The sequence below is a fragment of the Saimiri boliviensis genome, chromosome 10 (assembly GCF_048565385.1).
Source record: "Saimiri boliviensis isolate mSaiBol1 chromosome 10, mSaiBol1.pri, whole genome shotgun sequence".
NCBI lineage: Eukaryota > Metazoa > Chordata > Mammalia > Primates > Cebidae > Saimiri > Saimiri boliviensis.
The window spans coordinates 49491798-49510568 of NC_133458.1; the positions used below are offsets into that span (position 1 = coordinate 49491798).

Genomic DNA, 18771 nt, shown 5'->3' on the forward strand with positions numbered 1-18771 from the left:
AATTTTTTTGTATTTTTTTAGTAGAGACGGGGTTTCACCATGTTGACCAGGACGGTCTCGATCTCTTGACCTCGTGATCCGCCCGCCTTGGCCTCCCAAAGTGCTGGGATTACAGGCTTGAGCCACCGTGCCCGGCCGGGACTCAGCACATTTTTATTGATGCTAAGCTCACATTTGTTTGGCATGATAGGCCCTGGGCCAGGAACTGAGAATACACAGTAAGCTGAGGTATGGCCCCGTCCTCTCAGAGCTTGTGTGACATCACAGCCATCTGTTTCTGTTCTAACATCTGGGTTTTTGGTTTGTTTGTTTTTTTTTTTCTATTTCATTTGCTGAATTTTCTTCTTCTAGCCATTCCTTAACTGCTATCATTTCCCACATTTTACTCTTCTCATCCTGCCTCTGCCTTGATCCCCAGGTGAGCTTGTCCAGACCTGTGCATGTACTGAAGAGCCCCCAGGTCTGTGACTGCCTATTGCATGGGGCCTTGGCCCAGTAAACTTGCTATCATGTGTCACCACCCACAGAAATCCCAACCCCAAAATGGTCAAAATAATCTTTTCTCATAAACCTTCTCATTCTCTTATCCCTGTCTTGATTGGGAGGTCAAAGTCACCCCAAGCTAGAAAACCTTTATCTCGTCATTCAACTCCTCCGTTACCCTTATTCCTCAAACCCACTCCATTGTGCCTCTCTAAAACAGCTCTTGAAGTCATTCTCAACTCTCCCAGGGGATCCCAGTTCTGTTGGTCTGGGCTCACTGCACCCAGTGATCCTTTGTTGCCTCAGTACTGGTTGATGAGTTGAGTTCCCTAAAGCTAGAGTGGGGCTGACATGATGAGGTGGTTCTAAGCCATGTGTGTTCACAGAATCACTTATACAGCTTGGAAAATTCCTAGTGCCCAAGCCTCTCACCCTTGCCTACCTCAGAATCTCTAGGGTAGGCCTGGTATCAGGATTTGTTTAGCTCCCCAAGAAGGTCCAGTGTGTAGCCAAGGGCATGCACCCCTGCCGTAGTGGGTCATATTCCATTTCAGATGAAAGACTGCTGAGGAAGCTACGAGAAGTCAGTAGGAAATACCAGCTTGTCAGCTTTGTTTTCAGAAGTGACCCTGAGCCCTCAAGCTTGGTGCCCAGATCCTACATGAGCCATTGGCCCTCTGGGCATATGTGTGGATAAAGATTAGCTTGGACTGTGCTCTTTTTCCTTATGTTACTCAGCTGTGAGCATCTGACATAGAAATGGGAGAGGTTGCCAGCCCTGTGAATGTTCTGGTAAAATCTGCCCTCTGGCAAGGCTTTGGATTTGGGTGAGGAGTTTGGGCCTGGGGCTAACTCCGGGATTTGCAATGTCTGTGTGGATTATTTTTCCTGAGTCCCAAAGATTCACTCAGGTACAACACACTTGGTAATATAAAAAGAGGATTCAGTTAATTGAACAGGGTTCATTTTGTCATCTTAACAAGTTGGTCATTTTTGTGGTCTTAACAAGTTGGAATGAGTTCATCCAAAACAGTTGTCCTGCTGTGGGTACATCACAAATCTGTTTTCTTTTGCTTCTCTTTAAAAATGTCTCCTGAGTGACTTCATCAGCAGTGCTGTTGCTAAGCCTATATTTAGCAACTGAAAATCATGCTCAGAAATACTGTCATGCTTTTTAAAAAAGGCATACCCATCCCTCCACACATGGCTGATTCCAGAACCTTCATGCCCTTAGCAAAAAATTGAGTTCTTCTTCAAGTATTAAAAAAAATACCATGCTCCTGCCGCATCCCAGGCTTTGGCAAGGAGGGGACCTTTGTCCTTGAGAATATTCTTTCTTATGTATTATTGCAAAGCAATTTTGTTCCTGCATACTGAAGCATCACTGGATGAACTTCTTTCCCCTGTAGACAAACTGAGGGTGAGTATTGCTCTTTAAATGTCAGTAAATTTGTTTTAGCTTCTGGGGCAAACCTTGTTGTATACTTATCCTGTTCCTCCCAGCGTAATATGTTAAGTTGTCATAAAACAGGGCAAATTGAGGATAATGTAACTACTGCTGCTGAATAAATGGCAAATAGTCAACTCTCCTGCCTTCCTTTTTTCTTCTAACACCAGATGCTTTCTGAAGCTTGAAATGAATACTAGTCAAGTTCATTTGAAAATCAGAGTAATGACTTACTGATGGGGCCAAGTGGTGTGAGTGAGGGCAGTTGTATGTACTCAACCTGTACCAGGCCGGTGCTCCAGACACGTGTGCCCCCTCGGATGCAGAGGCAGTGGCCTGGCTCATGCCCGGGGGTGTGTAAGTGTTGAATGTGTATTCAATAGAGTTTCTGATACAAAGATTTCTCAAGCTCTGTAACAGCAGTGGAATTGGCCTCAAATCCATTTACTCTAGAGGCTATTTGCTGTGGAGCAGCATCTATTCTTCTTATGGTCCTCTTTGAGTAGGTGTACACTTTAATGATGTCAAAAATGTTCACAAACCTTATTAGCCTAGTGGAGCTTTAGCTACACCATTAGAGAATGTTTGGTGCCATGTGCATCCTTGGATCCCTTCCCCTTTCGCTGTAGTCCAGGGCCCACAAGCTGGAAGCCATTCCCTCGGCTCCCCTGTATTTCTGCAGAACTCTCAGATCTCCACTGATGGAGGGTAATGTTTCTCCTCCTGGTACCCCTTTGTTACTAGCTACCTATCAGTTCTGGGAACAGAGTGCCTGAGATAGGACCAAGAGGGAGGATGGAACCAGGGAAAAGCCTGGGGTTAACTATTATTGAGGCATGTAGTGTATCTTTGTCATTTTTGCATTTCAGTACTACAAAAATCAGTGTTGTTTTCTATGAAAACCTCCACTTAGCTAGTTTTTGTCACCTTGATCAGTGTTGCCAAGTTACCACAAACCATTCCTCTACTAATCATGTTTTGTTTTTTTCCCAATAAGGATAACCAAAATAATCAACTTCTTTTGGTTTCAAACCAGAGTTAAGACTTAATAATGGTTGGCCCAACTTCCAAGAAAGCTAATGTTTTGCTTAAGCAAATGAAGTAATTTAATAAGTACTCAAAAATCTTGCTCTGATTTCATGTAGGAGGGCAGCTTAATCTTTTTTTCCCCATACTTCTGATGATGTTTTTGATGACTACTCAGAAATCTAATCAAACCCATTTCTGATCTTTCTTCTACATATTGTGTAACTTACATGATGTCGTCTTTAAATGACAATGAAACTAAGTTGATTTTTGTCCATCAAATACCTCTAATCCATTCACAATGAAATGATTATAGTTCCTGTCAGTTTAAACACTTCTTAGACACTGATACATACACCTCGCTGTCTTAAAGACAGATGAAGCCCTTGGAGATTTCTCTACTGTATATGAATTATATGAAATCTGTAAGGACTACATTTGGGGAGTGGAGACAGTTTCCCAGGATGGCACACCAACTAGAAGCATAGTACTAAAAGAAGCAAGTTTTTTTCATAGACAAGTATCTCCATTAAGGGTCAGCTCTGACTTGAACTAAGGCATCTCAGAAATCATTGTTCTCTAAGAGCACTAAATCCCACCTTGCATGCCAGTTAAGAGTGATGTGTTAGCTGGGACTTGAAACCGAGTACATGGGCTGAGTAATGGTATTAACTTACATCTTAAACAGCTACACTTCTTCAATAAGGGCTTACCCATCCCTCCACATACCTGATTTAAAGTGCTCCTGCCCTGACCAGAGCATGAGTCAGCCTTCAGGGATTCCAAAATGCTGGATCCTGCTAAGTCAAGGCTGTGGATAAAGAAGTTAGATTGTTCCACAAACTTGTGTGACTCCGAGGTGGTTTCCACTCTTCCCTGCTGCCTGGAGTTAAGAAAGGCATTTCTTGAAAGGGAGCATTTGAAGTTGAGTCCTAAAAGATAAAGAGCAGTTCAGGAAAAAAAGCAAGGAAGGGTATTCTAAGGATAAGGAAGATAATGTGCAAAGGGCTAAGAGAATGTGGCTCCTTAACTGAAACATTCAGCACCCCGTACTTTGCTAGACAGAGACACCTTTATTTCATAGTAACACATGAACAAACAGCCTTGATCTTTCCCTAGGTGGGCAGTGATGTCGGACTATACAAATGGGGCGGATATGCTTTGCATATTACTTGGTAACACAGAAATGGAAACTAATGATTTTTGAAGGTTTTTTTGGCCACATCAAGCTATCTGAAACCCAGAAGTAGCACAGAAAGGGCTGGAAGCAGCTTGATGATGAAGCTAGTTGAGTCACATCTGGGCACTGACCAGAGCATGGAGCCAGCCTTCAGGGATTCCAAAATGCTGGATCCTGCTTAGTCAAGGATGTTGATACGCAAGCCAGACCTTTCCATATTTCCTATAAAGAATAAGGCATGGCAAGTGCTTGATACTTCAGGGAGAGATCTCTTGCTGTAATATGGAAGACTGACCACAACAGGGGAGAAACAGCACCAGGATGATCACTACCTGAGAGGCTACAGCAATCCTTAGGGCACAAGATAACAAGGGTTCAAACTGAAGCAAAGGGAAGAGGAGGAACTGGATGTGGAAATGTGTGTAGTAAATTAATAGGATTTGGTAAACGTTTAGGCGTAGGAGGGGAAAAGAGAGACCTTAAGATGGTGCCCTTTGTTGAAATAAGGGAAGGCGGGTATAAAGCTGTCCTAAGTTTTTGACAAGTTTGAGGGCTACCTGGAAGCAAGTCAGATAAAACTGTCCAGAGGACAGGAAGAAGCAGAGATCAGGAGGGTGAAGGTCAGGGCTGGGACTTAAGAGATGTGAAATCCCATTATGTGTAACAGTGGTTGACGGGATGGAAGGGCATTACAAACTGATCAGTGATAGCCAGACTCTGGGAAAGTGTATTTTCTGTAATTCAGTGAAAAACCTTCAACAAACCCAATTGACAGCAAAAAGAAAACCACTTAAAAATTAAGTGCTATTGTGTGAGGTGAGTAATGGTATTAACTTACATCTTTTTACAAATCCTCCAGTCTCAAACTGAAATTTTGAAGAAAAGTATGATAAAAATTTGTGTACCTGGTACTTAAATAGACCAGTAATTAAAAATTAGCAATCTCATATCCATTCTTCTTCGCTCCACTTAAACAGATGATCTGGTTCAGGGACTAACATACTTTTTCTGTAAAAGAAGGACCAGATTTATTTCATAATTTTCAGGCCATATGATCTCTGCCTCAACTGTTCAACTCTGCCCTTGTGTGAAAGCAGCCACAGCCAATACATAAATGAACAAGCATCAGGCTAGACTCAGCCTGTAGGCTGTTTGCTAACCCCCAACCGAATCCAGAACAATCATAATCATAAATAATGGCATGGTACTACATACCCTTAATTCAGACTACTTCCCGATCATATATTTTGCCCGTAATTACAGCCCAAGAGCGCTTATCCTAGTTGTTGGTTGTCCACAGTTCAGTAAAACAACAGGAACATAATGCACCTACTGATGTTAGCAAGTGTGCCAAAGGAACCCATCCCCCTGTACTGAGCGTGCCTTTCAGAGGTGCAGGATGCCCCTTGTGGGCTCTGGGAGTAGGCACAAGTGCCCATTCCGTTTGAGGTGTCTTCAGTAGGGAAGCAGGGAAAAGGGAATGAAAACATACTTAGACAGCCGGAAGGCTCTGAGTACATGACTAGACATTAACAGTAACCAGTAAACGAGTGGAGGCTGGTCACTTGGCTTGTGAAACTGGGCATCACAGTTCCAGAAATGAGCTTATTTCTAATTTTTATATATTGGTATCTCCTGATCTGTTTGTGATTTATGTAATATTTTGACATTGTTTTCCTTTTGGTTTTCAGGGGAGCCCTGGAAGCTTACGTTCAATCAGTGAGAAGTAGAGAAGGCAAAGAATTTGCACCAGTTTATCCCATAATGGTTCAGCTGCTTCACAAAGCTATGTCTGCTCTTCAGTAACAGTATGAAATCTTCGTTCATCTCCACTTTGTGCTAACCCATTCATAGTTGGCAGTTAACATACTCCAAAAGACAGCTACTGTCCACTATTTTAAGAATGTAATTGATTGTTCTGTGTTTCCTGTTGATCTTTATTTTTATCTTTAGCACCATTACCTCTTTAGCACTTTAGCATAAAATTGTCATCATCGCATCCTTTTAATTTCATGGACCTGATTTTTCCAGAAAGTTTTCCGCTTTCAGATTTTTTGTACAAGGCTAAAATTTCTTTCCCATCCATAAGAGTCCTCCTATGTGTACGTATACCCCAAGTCCCCACTTCTTTTAAAAGGATATGACCAAGTTATACACCCTGCTTCCCCCAGCCCTGCCTTCTTCACTAAATAAGCATGTGGCTCAGTGGTTTCCAAACTTGGCTGCAGGTTCATATCACCAGGGGAGTTTTAAAAATCCTGATGCTCAACTTGCACTCCATATTAATTAACATGTCTAGGAGTGGGAGCCTAACACCAGTATTTGAAAAAAAAAAATCCCCAAAGTGAAGCCAATAGACAACAAAGTTCAGGAACCACTGGCACATCTCAAAGCTATGATCCAGGGTTAAACAGCCTTAAGATGTCATACTAGATCTTTAAATAAAGCAAGGCTTTCATTACACTTTGTCATGGTATTAAAAGCAGACCTTTTGGGCTGTTTAACCTTGTAACAAAGATGCCTACTGAAAAATAAATATTTTTATTCTATAGCAAAATAGTAGGTAATCTAAGGCCTTATTTTGTGATTGACTGACTGACTGTTCTTGTTCCACTATTAACAGTTTTAATTTTTAAAATCCCATCATCACTCTTAATTGGCAGTGTTAGGAATCCGCCTTGTTTCCCATCTCCTGAATCTGAGAACTCATAAAATTCAGCCAATTAATCAGCAGACGTCAGAGTTAAGCAATTTTTTTTTCAATTTATTTGAAATAATATACAAGAATATAGTGTGCAAAATTTAGGGGCAACATCATGAAGTGTAATGAACTGAAATCAATTTTACAGCTGTGATTCCTAACCAGAAACACCACTTGGTAAGTAACATGAAAAGCCATGATTGTAGCTCAGAGCAAAAGCAGCTGTATTGCCAATGTATTTGCTCTAATTTTAGACAGTTGGAGGAAAATTAAAGTGCAAGTGTTGCACTGCAATAAGTGCAAAGTCTGCCCCCACCATAAAGATTATGATGACAAAATATATTTAAGATACATGGCTGAGGAGATATAGAACACAAAGTTAAAAAATACAATGGTGTTGACTGTTAATAGCACCATTACAGTGACTATATCCCAATGCTATTAACTAACTTTACCTTGGCCTGGGCTAGGTCTGGGTTGGAAATAATGGATGGCTGCTGCCACCTGGTGCATCAACTCGGCATGCCATGGTAACTGCAGCACGTGGCTCTTAGGCTAGGGCACCAACCCCAGCCACCTGCCACATGTTCTGGTAGCCTCTTGGCACGGACCAGACTAGAAGCGCCTACATTTGGCACAGATGCTGAGCCATGTGGTGGTTACTTGAGGAAAGGCCGACTCCCAGCTTCTGCTTCACTCCATCATGTGTACAATACAGATTAATAAGCAGTAAGGAGCCAATGTATAAACAGCAGTTACATATTTTTTTAAATTCCCCTTTCGTACAATTTAAAATATAACAGGTATACACTTCTCCTCTCTTTCTACTGTACTTTAGCACCACAGGATATCAATTTTCAAGCCTGTATTACCTGATAGACATATATGAAATTTGGAAGAAAAATAAGGCAATTTGGTTTACAATGTTGATAGTTTTAGCTTACTTAATGCTCTAATGGAGAAAGCAAATCCTCACTCATATTATTAAATCATTTCTAGACTCAATGCTATCAGTATCTTATGGTCACACGAATTCTGGACAAATGGTGAGACCTTGATCTTCTTACATCTTTCCATCAAGAGTCAATGTATATGCAAATATAGACTTAAGAACGTAAGCATCCTGGTTTAATGTTGCTGTGAGCCCTGTGGAAATAAAATTAAACTCAGTGAATGTTTACAGATCAATACACAGTAATCCTACATGTGAAAGCTAAGATGATGTATAAGATGTTTATAAATTTACTATTAGAAAATGCTTTCTTAAAGGTGATTTTTTTTTTTTTTTTTTTTTTTTTGAGACGGAGTTTCGCTCCTGTTACCCAGGCAGGAGTGCAATGGCGTGATCTCGGCTCACGGCAACCTCCGCCTCCTGGGTTCAGGCAATTCTCCTGCCTCAACCTCCCGAGTAGCTGGGATTACAGGCACGCGCCACCATGCCCAGCTAATTTTTGTATTTTTAGTAGAGACGGGGTTTCACCATGTTGACCGGGATGGTCTCGATCTCTTGACCTCGTGATCCACCGGCCTCGGCCTCCCAAAGTGCTGGGATTACAGGCGTGAGCCACCACGCCCAGCCTTAAAGGTGATTTTAAAAAGCTAGCTGATATCTGATGGCTCAAGTATCCAGAAAACATATGCAATGATAAGACATTGACTAGGATGAGCAGAAAAAGGGATACAGGCAAAGTCCTACCATATGAAAGTCTAAATTAACCAAGAACTTCCAAAACTCAGTTCAGCTTCCCTCTCATCTGAGTACTGCTCAGTATTTTTAAAGAAATTTAAAGAATTTAAATAGATATGACCTAGTATTTAAACAGGTATGACCTACATGTTACTAAGAAACAGGCACAGGTACACAGAGTGAATTTAAAACATCTTTGGCTAGCCTCCTACTATATAAACCATTGATTATCTTCCCTTCATTTTTAAATGATACTTCAAATTGACCCCATTCTGTCACAAGCAGTTTTCTTGCAATTAATCTGAAAATGCTGAAACTAAAAGATGCTAGTTTAGTAATGGAAAAGTAATAATAAGTCTATCCAAGATAGCTTATTATACAGACTTGTTTGCCACCCTTCCTGGGCGTATTTCTTCTGCTTGAAATTTTTCAATCTAGAAATTGTGTGCCAATGGCAGAAGTCCCTATGAAAGGTAGCTAACATACCCTCAAACACCTCCATCCTTATTGGTCCAAGACATAACAAAAATTAGATAAATTTGCCAGGCGCGGTGGCTCAAGCCTGTAATCCCAGCACTTTGGGAGGCTGAGGCGGGTGGATCACGAGGTCAAGAGATCGAGACCATCCCGGTCAACATGGTGAAACCCTGTCTCTACTAAAAATCCAAAAAAAAAAAAAAAAAAAATTAGCAGGGCATGGTGGCGCGTGCCTGTAATCCCAGCTACTCAGGAGGCTGAGGCAGAAGAATTGCCTGAACCCAGGAGGTGGATGTTGCGGTGAGCCGAGATCGTGCCATTGCACTCCAGCCTGGGTAACAAGAGCAAAACTCCATCTCAAAAAAAAAAAAGTAGATAAAATTTTCTACTGTGATATTAAAGGATTAATCATGCTCATTTTTCAACCCAACCCGAAATACTGCATTCTAAAATTATTTTTGCAACTCAATGTTTAGAACAAACATTCTTTGTTTGCCTGAGATTGCAACTTGCCATGCTAAGACAGTAAAGCGACACCTGAGGAAAGGCAGTCTTTATAATGATGATGCAAAAACATTATTAGGTTTTGAAGTATAAAAATGCTAGAAACAGCATCAACACAACCTCTTTAAAGGTTGAAACACCTGCTCCAGCATGCCAGTACACCCACAGGGATAAGGCAAGATAATTTTAAACACTATTTATTGAAACATACTGAATTGGTTCTTTTCCTTTTCCAACAGTCAGGATTTAAACGTTTCTGTTCTTCAGCCAAAGCCTTTGCTTCTAATGTGTACATCCTTCTCTCTTCATTCTTCATTTTCTTCCACCTGTCACCAAGGATCACACTTATGGCTCTGTAAAATAAATATTTCACAATGCTGAAGGCCCACATTTTTCATAAACCTCATGTCAAGTGCTGCTACATCAGGAGAAAAATGTGAAGTTAAAAAAAGATGAAAATCTTATCACAGAGATGGGAAAAAGTCAAGGCCATAATACTCATTTCCAGTAAAATGCCAAGTAATACAGTCCACTGTTCCCTATGAGCAGCATAAAGTATTCAACATGTACTAAAAGCTAATCTTACTATTTGTCCCTGTAACCTATTAAATAGTTTTGATAAAGGCCTTTTTTCATTCATACAACCATAGTGAAAGTGTGGAATTAACTATGCATGCCTTACTGTTTCTCTCTTAAGAGAAAACCAAGTAAATAAAACAGTATTATTACTTGAAAAAACTGAATAAACTCAAAATGGTAATAAACTGATAAAATACATCATGACAAAAATTAGAGGTTATTTTCCTATTTATTATTCGTTACTCTACTATGAAACATACTAAAACAGTCTCACCCAGGACACACAGATGTAAACCACCTTCCTTCTATGAAGAGCTTTTAACCATTCACTTCATGACACCCATATAAGACCTAGGTCAGAGAAATTTTGCACAAAACAAATCAAGTGATTTTATACTAATATGGAAGCTAAAGCAACAGGCATCTGTGCCTTGACAGTAACCACAGAAGCTCTCCTCCAAGTCTGTATTTGTCTTTTTATCCAGTAAGTTAATGCAGTTAAACACTATGCTGCATTTTCCTTTATTATAAACCAATTTTTGGGCTGGACATTGTGATTCATGCCTGTAATCCCAACACTTAAGGAGGCCAAGGCAGGCAGATCACTTGAGGCCATGAGTTCAAGACCAGCCTGGCCAATGTGGTGAAACCCCATCTCTACTATTAGCCAGGTGTGGTGGCACACGCCTGTAATCACAGCTACTGGGGAGGCTGAAGCACCAGAATCGCTGGAACCCAGGAGGCAGAGGTTGCAGTGAGCCGAGATTCCACAACTGCACTCCAGCCTGGGCAACTGAGATACTGTCGCAAAAGTAAGAACATAAAAACCAATTTTTATATTCCATTTGCAGAACTCTTTTAAAAAACTATTTAACAGTCTTTGGGTTAAAGGTACTGTATAATGGTTGACACATATTCAAACCGTCTCAGTCATCCACAGTAACAAAGAATAGAAGATATTTTTGAAGGGATGGCACTTGAGAAACAAATTTATTAAGTTAAAAGATGATAGGTAATGAAATATACACAATGCTATAGACTATATTCCCTAATAATTGTAAAATATACGTATCTAAAGATTCTTTCTACAGTGAATTTACATCCAAATTGACATTTATAGTAACTTAAAATGAGATACATGTCTCTGACCCATTCTAGTCTCCATTCTCTCAGAATTTGCCTCCAAATGAGCATTTCTTTTTTCACTGAATTAAGGCACAGCTTTATTAGAGATAGGGAAAAATTCGATTTGAAAATTATATATGATTTATCCCATTCAGTTTAGAGATGACAGGTACATCTGATGGCCCTCAATGTTAGATGATTACCAACGTATCACATGGGAACAATGCTAAAATGCAAAAAAAAAAAAAAAAAAAGATTTGGTCAGGCACTGTGGCTCACATCTGTAATCCCAGCACTTTGGGAGTGCTAAGAGTTGGGTGGATCACCTGAGGTTGGAGTTTGAGACCAGCATGGCCAACATGGTGAAACCCCGTGCCTACTAAAAATACAAAACAAGGAACTAGGACAAAGCTATTCATTACTGTGTTACACTTTTCTCATGCTATCAAGGTAAAGGAAATGGTAGTTTTGATCCTCAGGGTACAAAGACTTGAAAATAGACAGCTTTATTAATATATGGAGAAGGTGACTGGTTTGAAAGGGATTCAGTAGCAGAGGACTATGAGATGATTAAGGTAACGGAGTAGGAAGGACTTGACGCGACTTTTATTCCCAGGTTCTACTGAGGACAGCTCTTAAGTTCAGCCTTTTGACAACTCTGGCAACTTGCTACAAACTGCAAGTTCCCTGCAGAATCCATAGGTGACTCAGTGTAAAGCTGTTCCATAAAGACAGAACTGTCAATTGTTAGAACTCTGTCCTCTAACAAGTAAGTAACATTATTTTAAAAGGTAGATCTTGCACTGTGGGAGGCAGGTAGATCACATGAACCCAGGAGTTCGAGACCAGCCTGGGCAACATGGCACAACCCCATCTCTACAAAAAATACAGAAATTAGCCAGGGGTGGTAATGTGTGCCTGTAATCCCAGCCACTCAGGAAGCTGATGGGGGAGGATTAACTGAGCCCGGGAGATAGAGGCTACAGTGACCTCTGCCACTGTACTCCAGCCTGGGCTACAGCACAAACAAATAATAAAAGGTAGATCCTTACCTAGTACTAAGGTAGGTAACCTAATAGTCTAGGTATTATAAAATAATTACATATAACACTAAAAATTCCACTAAAAGTTTTTAAAGTCAACCTGGCTGGGCACAGTGGCTCACGCCTATAATCTCAGCACTTCAGGAGGCAGAGGAGGGCAGATCACCTGAGGTCAGGAGTTCGAGATCAGCGTGGCCAACATGGCGAAACCCTGTCTCTACTAAAAATAGAAAAAAAATTAGCCAGGTGCAGTGGTGGGCACCTGTATTCCCAGCTACTTGGGAGGCTGAGGCAGGAGAATCGCTAGAACCTGGAAGGCAGAGGTTGCAGTAAGCTGAGATCACACCACTGGACTCCAGCCTGGGTGACACAGTGAGACTCTATCTCAAAAAAAAAAAAAAAAAAAGTCAACCTAACAAAGAGTTGAATAAAAACTATTCAAGAATAAGTTTACTTAACTATTCCACAGATACTATGAATTGCATTGAAGTATTACTCATTTATTATAACCAAAATTATCACTATTTTTACCTGTTATCTTTCCCTGGATACATCTGAGTATATTCAACTCTGTATTTTTTGGCAAAAAGCATGAAGGCATTCATTGGTCTTTTGCACTTATTAGGAGAAGTGGCACTCACAGTCCCTGAGCTGTGGTTTTTGACAGCTTTAGCATACAAAGAATTGGAAGAGAGCTGTGATGATCCAGGTGAGCCACAGTTTTTACTGAATCCAGATCTTGCAAAGTCTTGACCACCAGGTCCTCCACAAGACAAAGAGGCACGACGCTGACGAGCCATACTACTCAACACGTACACTGCCGAAGAATCCATGGGTGTGAAGTCATAGCTATAAAAGTTTTAAAAAAAATTAACAAGATTTTAATTCCATTTAGAATTCTCTGATTTCTAAAAGCAGGATTGTTATTAAAAAAAATATTTTAATGTCTGACTGGAAATTTCAGTGCATTTCCCCCAGTATCATGTTACCAACACTAACAACTTTTGCCACTGACAGTTGCTTATAAAATGAAATCTGTGTATGTGCTAAAATTAATTTTAAAAAACTTTTGCAAATAATACAAAAGCTTAAAAAAAGACTTTGAACCTCCAAAGGAATGTGATAATCAGCACACTTTATTCATACCAAGTAACTCCTCCAAATACTATACAGCTTACTTATTCTTACTTTAAATTCATTTCCGGACAAATTTGACAATATAATTTCTTGGCCTATAAGGCACTCAGACCTAGAAAATTAAAACAGAGTGGCAGGCAACATACCAGGCCTAAGGACTAAATACTACAGAAAACAAAAGGTTGGGAAAGGGCAGTCAAAAGCTGTTAAATCCAGCTAAAGGAACATAAGGCCAGGCGTGGTGGGTCACGCCTGTAATCCCAACAGTTTGGGTGGCAGAGGGCTGGTGGATCACCTGAGATCAGGAGTTTTAAGACCAGCCTGCACAACACGGTAAAACCCCATCTCTACTAAAAATACAAAAATCAGCTGGGCGTGGTGGCTAGCTGAGGCAGGAGAACTGTTTGAACCCAGGAGACAGATCGCACAACTGCACTCCAGCTTGGGTGACAGAGTGAGACTGCGTCTCAACAACAACAAAAAAAAATCAGTAAAATAAAGGAACTTAAAATGTCCAGTAATCTGGGTCATTTGTTTAGGTAAACAGAGCCATACATTCATCAGGCTTCTGAAAGGCCATCCATGAACTGTTAACACAGGATAATAACACAGTTCGTTATAAAAAACTGTCAGGAAAGGCCACATTTTGTTCTGTATATTCAGTTTACACAGACGTGGAAATAAGCTATCCATAGTATCATCAGCTCCTCAACAAGCCTGCTTCAAGGGCATCATTCTCCGTCTTTCATATGAAGAAACAAGCTAAGACAGGTAAGGTAATATTCACCCGGGACCATACTGCTGGGATCCAAACTCAAATCTGTCCACCTTCAAAGCCCCAGGTTTCCTCACCAGTAAATACTGTGGCACCTCACTAAACTCAAGGTGAAGAAATAACTGAAAATATTAGTTGAAAAAGAGCTAATGTAGACCAAAACCTAAAGATACACCAAATCAAAAGAATTCTCTTTTGTTCCAGCATTAACTCTATGTCTGCCTATAGTAATTTTTCTATCTTCTTGGCAGGAAACCTTTCACTTACCTTCTAATCTGACCCTAGCTCCTTCCCTGAAACAGAAATTCCGATAATACATCAAAATGTTAGCTACAGGAATACCAACTGCCTAAAGGTAAAACTTGAGATTACAAAATTCTAAAGATAGATGGAAACAGCCAAATGAATGAGGGTGGTCCATGCCACTGACTACACACAGTAAATCTACCAATTATCATGCACACAAATGTCTTTTTTCTCAGAGTACTGCATGAAATAAATGTACTTAAAAACTATGATCCAAAATTATCTAAAGAATGCTTCGCAATCAGTATTATGTCAGGAAAACAATGTCTGCTTTCTAGCTTTGCAGCTTTTGTAAGCTATCTTAAGCCCCTCCCATACATAATTTAGAAAAATAGCAAACTTCAGCACTGACATAAAATTACTCATCTCTAGTAATGGAAAATGATTACAGTTTAAAATAACCAAAAGATACAGGGTAAGCTAATTACTAAAATTTGAAAACTCCACCATCTAGTGGCACGAATATAACTATCATCTACTTCCATTATGGATACAACTTAAATCAGTTTGAAATCACAAAATTCAATGACTAACATTACTGTAGCATTAATGATACAGAATATCTTTAAAAATAGCTTCATGTTTTGCTATATGGTACCTTAGGTTAAGCATTCATTCTCTTCATTAAAGCACCTGTACCCAAATGTGCCTTTCACACATCTACTTTGTGTACATGCCATTCCTTAAGCTTAGAATGCCCCTTCCCACTTCACTGTTTAATTATTAGTCTTAATGGAATGGCAAACTCCACAATAATGTAGTGTCTGTTAACCATGTCACATACATTAATGTAATCCTTCCAATATTACCCCATTTTACAGATTTTCTGTTTAAAAAGAGCCATAGAAATACTAATTTACTCAGGTTCCACAGCAAATCAACTGCAGAGCCAGGATTTGAATCCAGGCAGTTCAGATCGAGCTCACATTCCTAACAGGCTACACTGCCTCTCAATCAGCATGTACATTTACTTTATATATTTACTAATCCATTCCTTCTCTAGACTAGAAGCAGAGGCATGCCCATTCTTAACTCGTTTTTAATCAATTCTGAATAACATAATAATGGAAAATTTTAATTTCAGTTCAAATCCCAGCAAGTAATAGGACCCTGGGCAAGTAAGTCAAATAAACCCTGTAGCCTCAGTTTACTTATCTGTGAAATAAATCTATGCTATGCAGTGCTGCCAAAAAGAATAAACGTAAGACCCAGGGCAGAGGCTGGCACAGTGTATTACACCATCAGGATTATGTAGTATTGTTGATGTATCTTAGGTGAGTAGCTAGAGTACTAAATATGGAATCTTTGCAAGACAGGGGCTTGAATCCTAATTCTGACACTAAACTGCCTTTGTTTTGGGCATGCTTTAACGTCTCTCAACTTTACTTCTCGCTCTGTAAAATGAGGATATCCTCTACTAATAGGGTAATTAATATTAAATAAGTTAACATTATATACATAGTAGGCACTCAATCAGTTTGTTAAATCATCATATTACTTGAACAGAAAAGTCAACCTCAAAGAGTCAAGACTGACTTGCTTTAAACTTGCCTGAGGCCTAGAAGGTTGGCCTCAATTCTCAGTATTTCAGAACCAGCTGCTTACAACAGAACCTTGAATTGTGTATGAGAGCTCAACAACTTACTGCTGACTTCTGATCCTTCCTGCGCTAGAAACTACTCACATGCCCTCTGTAAACCATGACCTGAGAGTCTGCTTGGAGCAGTCCCTCTTGGACTTTTTCCTCTTCTTACCTCTTTCTCTTCTTTCCCTCCCTGAGGCCAGGCATCATCTCCCTTTACCAATCCAATCCACAATAAAAATATGGTCACTTTCAGCTTCTCATTTTTTTCCTGGTTTCTCCATGATGACACTCCCCATTTCTACTCATTTGCGGGATGGGTGTTTGTTACTGCTGTTATACTGCAGTCACTCAACAGTAAAATGAGTCCAATGACTAAAAGTCATCTTAGGGGTGATTATTTTTCAGTGGGATCAAGTAAGAATTTGTTATCTCAGAAAAACAACATTTAGGCAGGCAAGTTTTATCTTCTGCTTTAAAAAAGTCTTCTTGCTGTGTAGTAATGTATAAAAATTATATACATATTTAAGTTATGAAGCGTACAAATAAGTAAACCCACAATCCAAATTAAGAATATTTCTAGTATCACTTAAAGTTCCGTATTTGCCACTCCCAGAATGTTTATCTGGTAGTGGCAAATACGGAAATATAGCCACTCTCCTGAATGTTTATCATTCATTTTGTCAGTAATTTTACTATGAAAATACTACTCATAAACACAACATATAAGTACTATAGTAGTGTTATCTTTCTTAGTATTTAAGGTACAGTATTTCACTATGCAGAAATGACAGCTATCCTTTCAAAAGTCTACTTACAAGGTTGGCCCTTGACTAATATCTAGAACTTGGGATTTTGAGGAGTCCCATCATGCCTACAACTGAGAATAGTAGCTTACTGTGCCTAAACTGGATGTACAAACAACACAGTTTACTCTAAATGCCTACTTTCCTTTTGGAAGTTTGGATTTTGTTATGTGGCAAGCAGAAGAAACCTATGTGACCAGCTGCACCTAACAGGCCTCCCTGGGAGATGACATTTCATATATGTTGTCATAGCTCACTACTGAGAGAATAAAACATGCCCCTAATTCCACTGGGAGAGGAACCCTGGAAGCCTGGCTTCCCCCATACTTCACCCCACATCTTCTCCCTCTCCTGATTTTGCTTTGTATTAACATATTTTTGCCATAATAAATCGTAGCCATGAGCACAACTATGTGCTGAGTCTTGTGAATTCTCTGAGCAAATAATCAAACCTGGGGGCTAGTCTTTCGGGACCCCTGACATAATTATTTAATGTGTATTACGTACCATATGTAAGGGTTATTTTATTTGATATATTTCTAAGGAACATGATTCCATAAAATAGAATATACTGCATATTTCTGAGACTTACTTAACATTTTAAAAAAACTGATCCATGTTTTAAAGTGTATAGCCAAGGTTCGTTCATTTTCCACTAATTCCGCTGTATGATTATGTCACAATTCATGGATTCACTCTCCAGTTAGTATTAATACTGTTCCCACATTTTTGCTATCATGAGCAATACAGCTACAAATTTATTTGCACATCTCCTTGAGCATGACTACAAGAATTGACTTCTCTAGGATATATATAAAAAGGAATGAAATTGCTGATATTCACCTCTATGAGATAAAGCCAAATTATTTTCCAAAATTTTACTATCAGGTTACAGTTGTACCAAAACACAGGTGTTATCAATGATCTACATATCCTAAGTATCAGTCCTTAAAATTTTGACTCATTTTTCTAGTTTTTCAAAAGAATGTAATGAGGGATGTAATCAAACAGCATTAAGAGTATAAGCTTGTAGACATTTACTGAGCATGTGGCTTGTGTCAGGCTCTATGTGATTTGCTTTTTTAATGACAGTTTCACTCATCCTCATAATATATAAAATATATTAAATTGAAATAAAACCTACAGGCCAACAGGAATTCTTGAGAATTCCCTACTTAGTGCCCATACATACCTATGGATTTGATAAGTATCTTAAAGAATGAGTCTTTAAATCCCAGGTATCTACACACAGACTTTCTCTAGGTTCCTTCTAGGAGTAGGGCGACCCATTGTTCCAGTTTGTCTAGGACTGAGGGGTTTCCTGAAAGCTGGACTTTGAGTCCAAAACAGGAAAGTCCCATATAAATGAAAATAGTTGGCCAAAGGACACATGGGTTCTTGTCCTGTTCTGCCACTTACTAGCAATGTGTTCTCAGGAATAACCACTGCCCTCTCTAAGCCTTTCTAAATACCAAGTTTGGGCTATTTTCTACTATTTGTTAAATAGTGCAACTAGTGCCCTTGGTCATAATGACTATTAAACAATGATACAGTTAACTATTATATCAAGAAAAATACAGTTAACTACAAAAAACACAAGAGATTTGTAAGCTGTTTAAAAACAACTAGCCAGATACCACAACTTTTAAAATGTAACTATGAAAGCTGAACAATTAAATGCTCTGTTATATAACATGTGATATTCTTCCTAATCCAATCTTAAATGTTTTAAAAACTCAATTCTCCTATATGACAACTATATGCAAAACTCTGTATTAGTATTAACTATTATATTTTAATTACCTAATATGTTTTCATGTAATCATACATACTTTCCTCTAAATAATTCTTTTATAATTCTCAAATCTTCAAAGATTGAACTTCCTAAACACCTGATTTAGCAATCATTAAGG

The 18771-nt window shown here is 39.3% G+C and overlaps 2 protein-coding genes across 6 annotated transcripts in view; one reads left to right on the forward strand and one right to left on the reverse strand.

The window, feature by feature from the left end:
* The window catches only part of COG5 (component of oligomeric golgi complex 5), a 386409-nt gene extending 376115 nt beyond the window's left edge, over positions 1 to 10294 (forward strand). For all 4 annotated transcript variants that reach the window (XM_039472963.2, XM_039472962.2, XM_074379246.1 and 1 more), the window contains one exon: positions 5828 to 10294. In XM_039472963.2, coding sequence (XP_039328897.1) covers positions 5828 to 5942 — 115 coding nt within the window. In that variant the 3' untranslated portion in view covers positions 5943 to 10294. The remainder of the gene's footprint in view (positions 1 to 5827) is intronic.
* Positions 6880 to 18771, reverse strand: part of HBP1 (HMG-box transcription factor 1) — a 36674-nt gene continuing 24782 nt past the window's right edge. For both annotated transcript variants that reach the window (XM_003921100.4, XM_003921101.4), the window contains exons 9-11: positions 12784 to 13101; positions 9717 to 9858; positions 6880 to 7983 (exon numbers count right to left, since the gene is read on the reverse strand). In XM_003921100.4, coding sequence (XP_003921149.1) covers positions 7966 to 7983; positions 9717 to 9858; positions 12784 to 13101 — 478 coding nt within the window. In that variant the 3' untranslated portion in view covers positions 6880 to 7965. The remainder of the gene's footprint in view (positions 7984 to 9716; positions 9859 to 12783; positions 13102 to 18771) is intronic.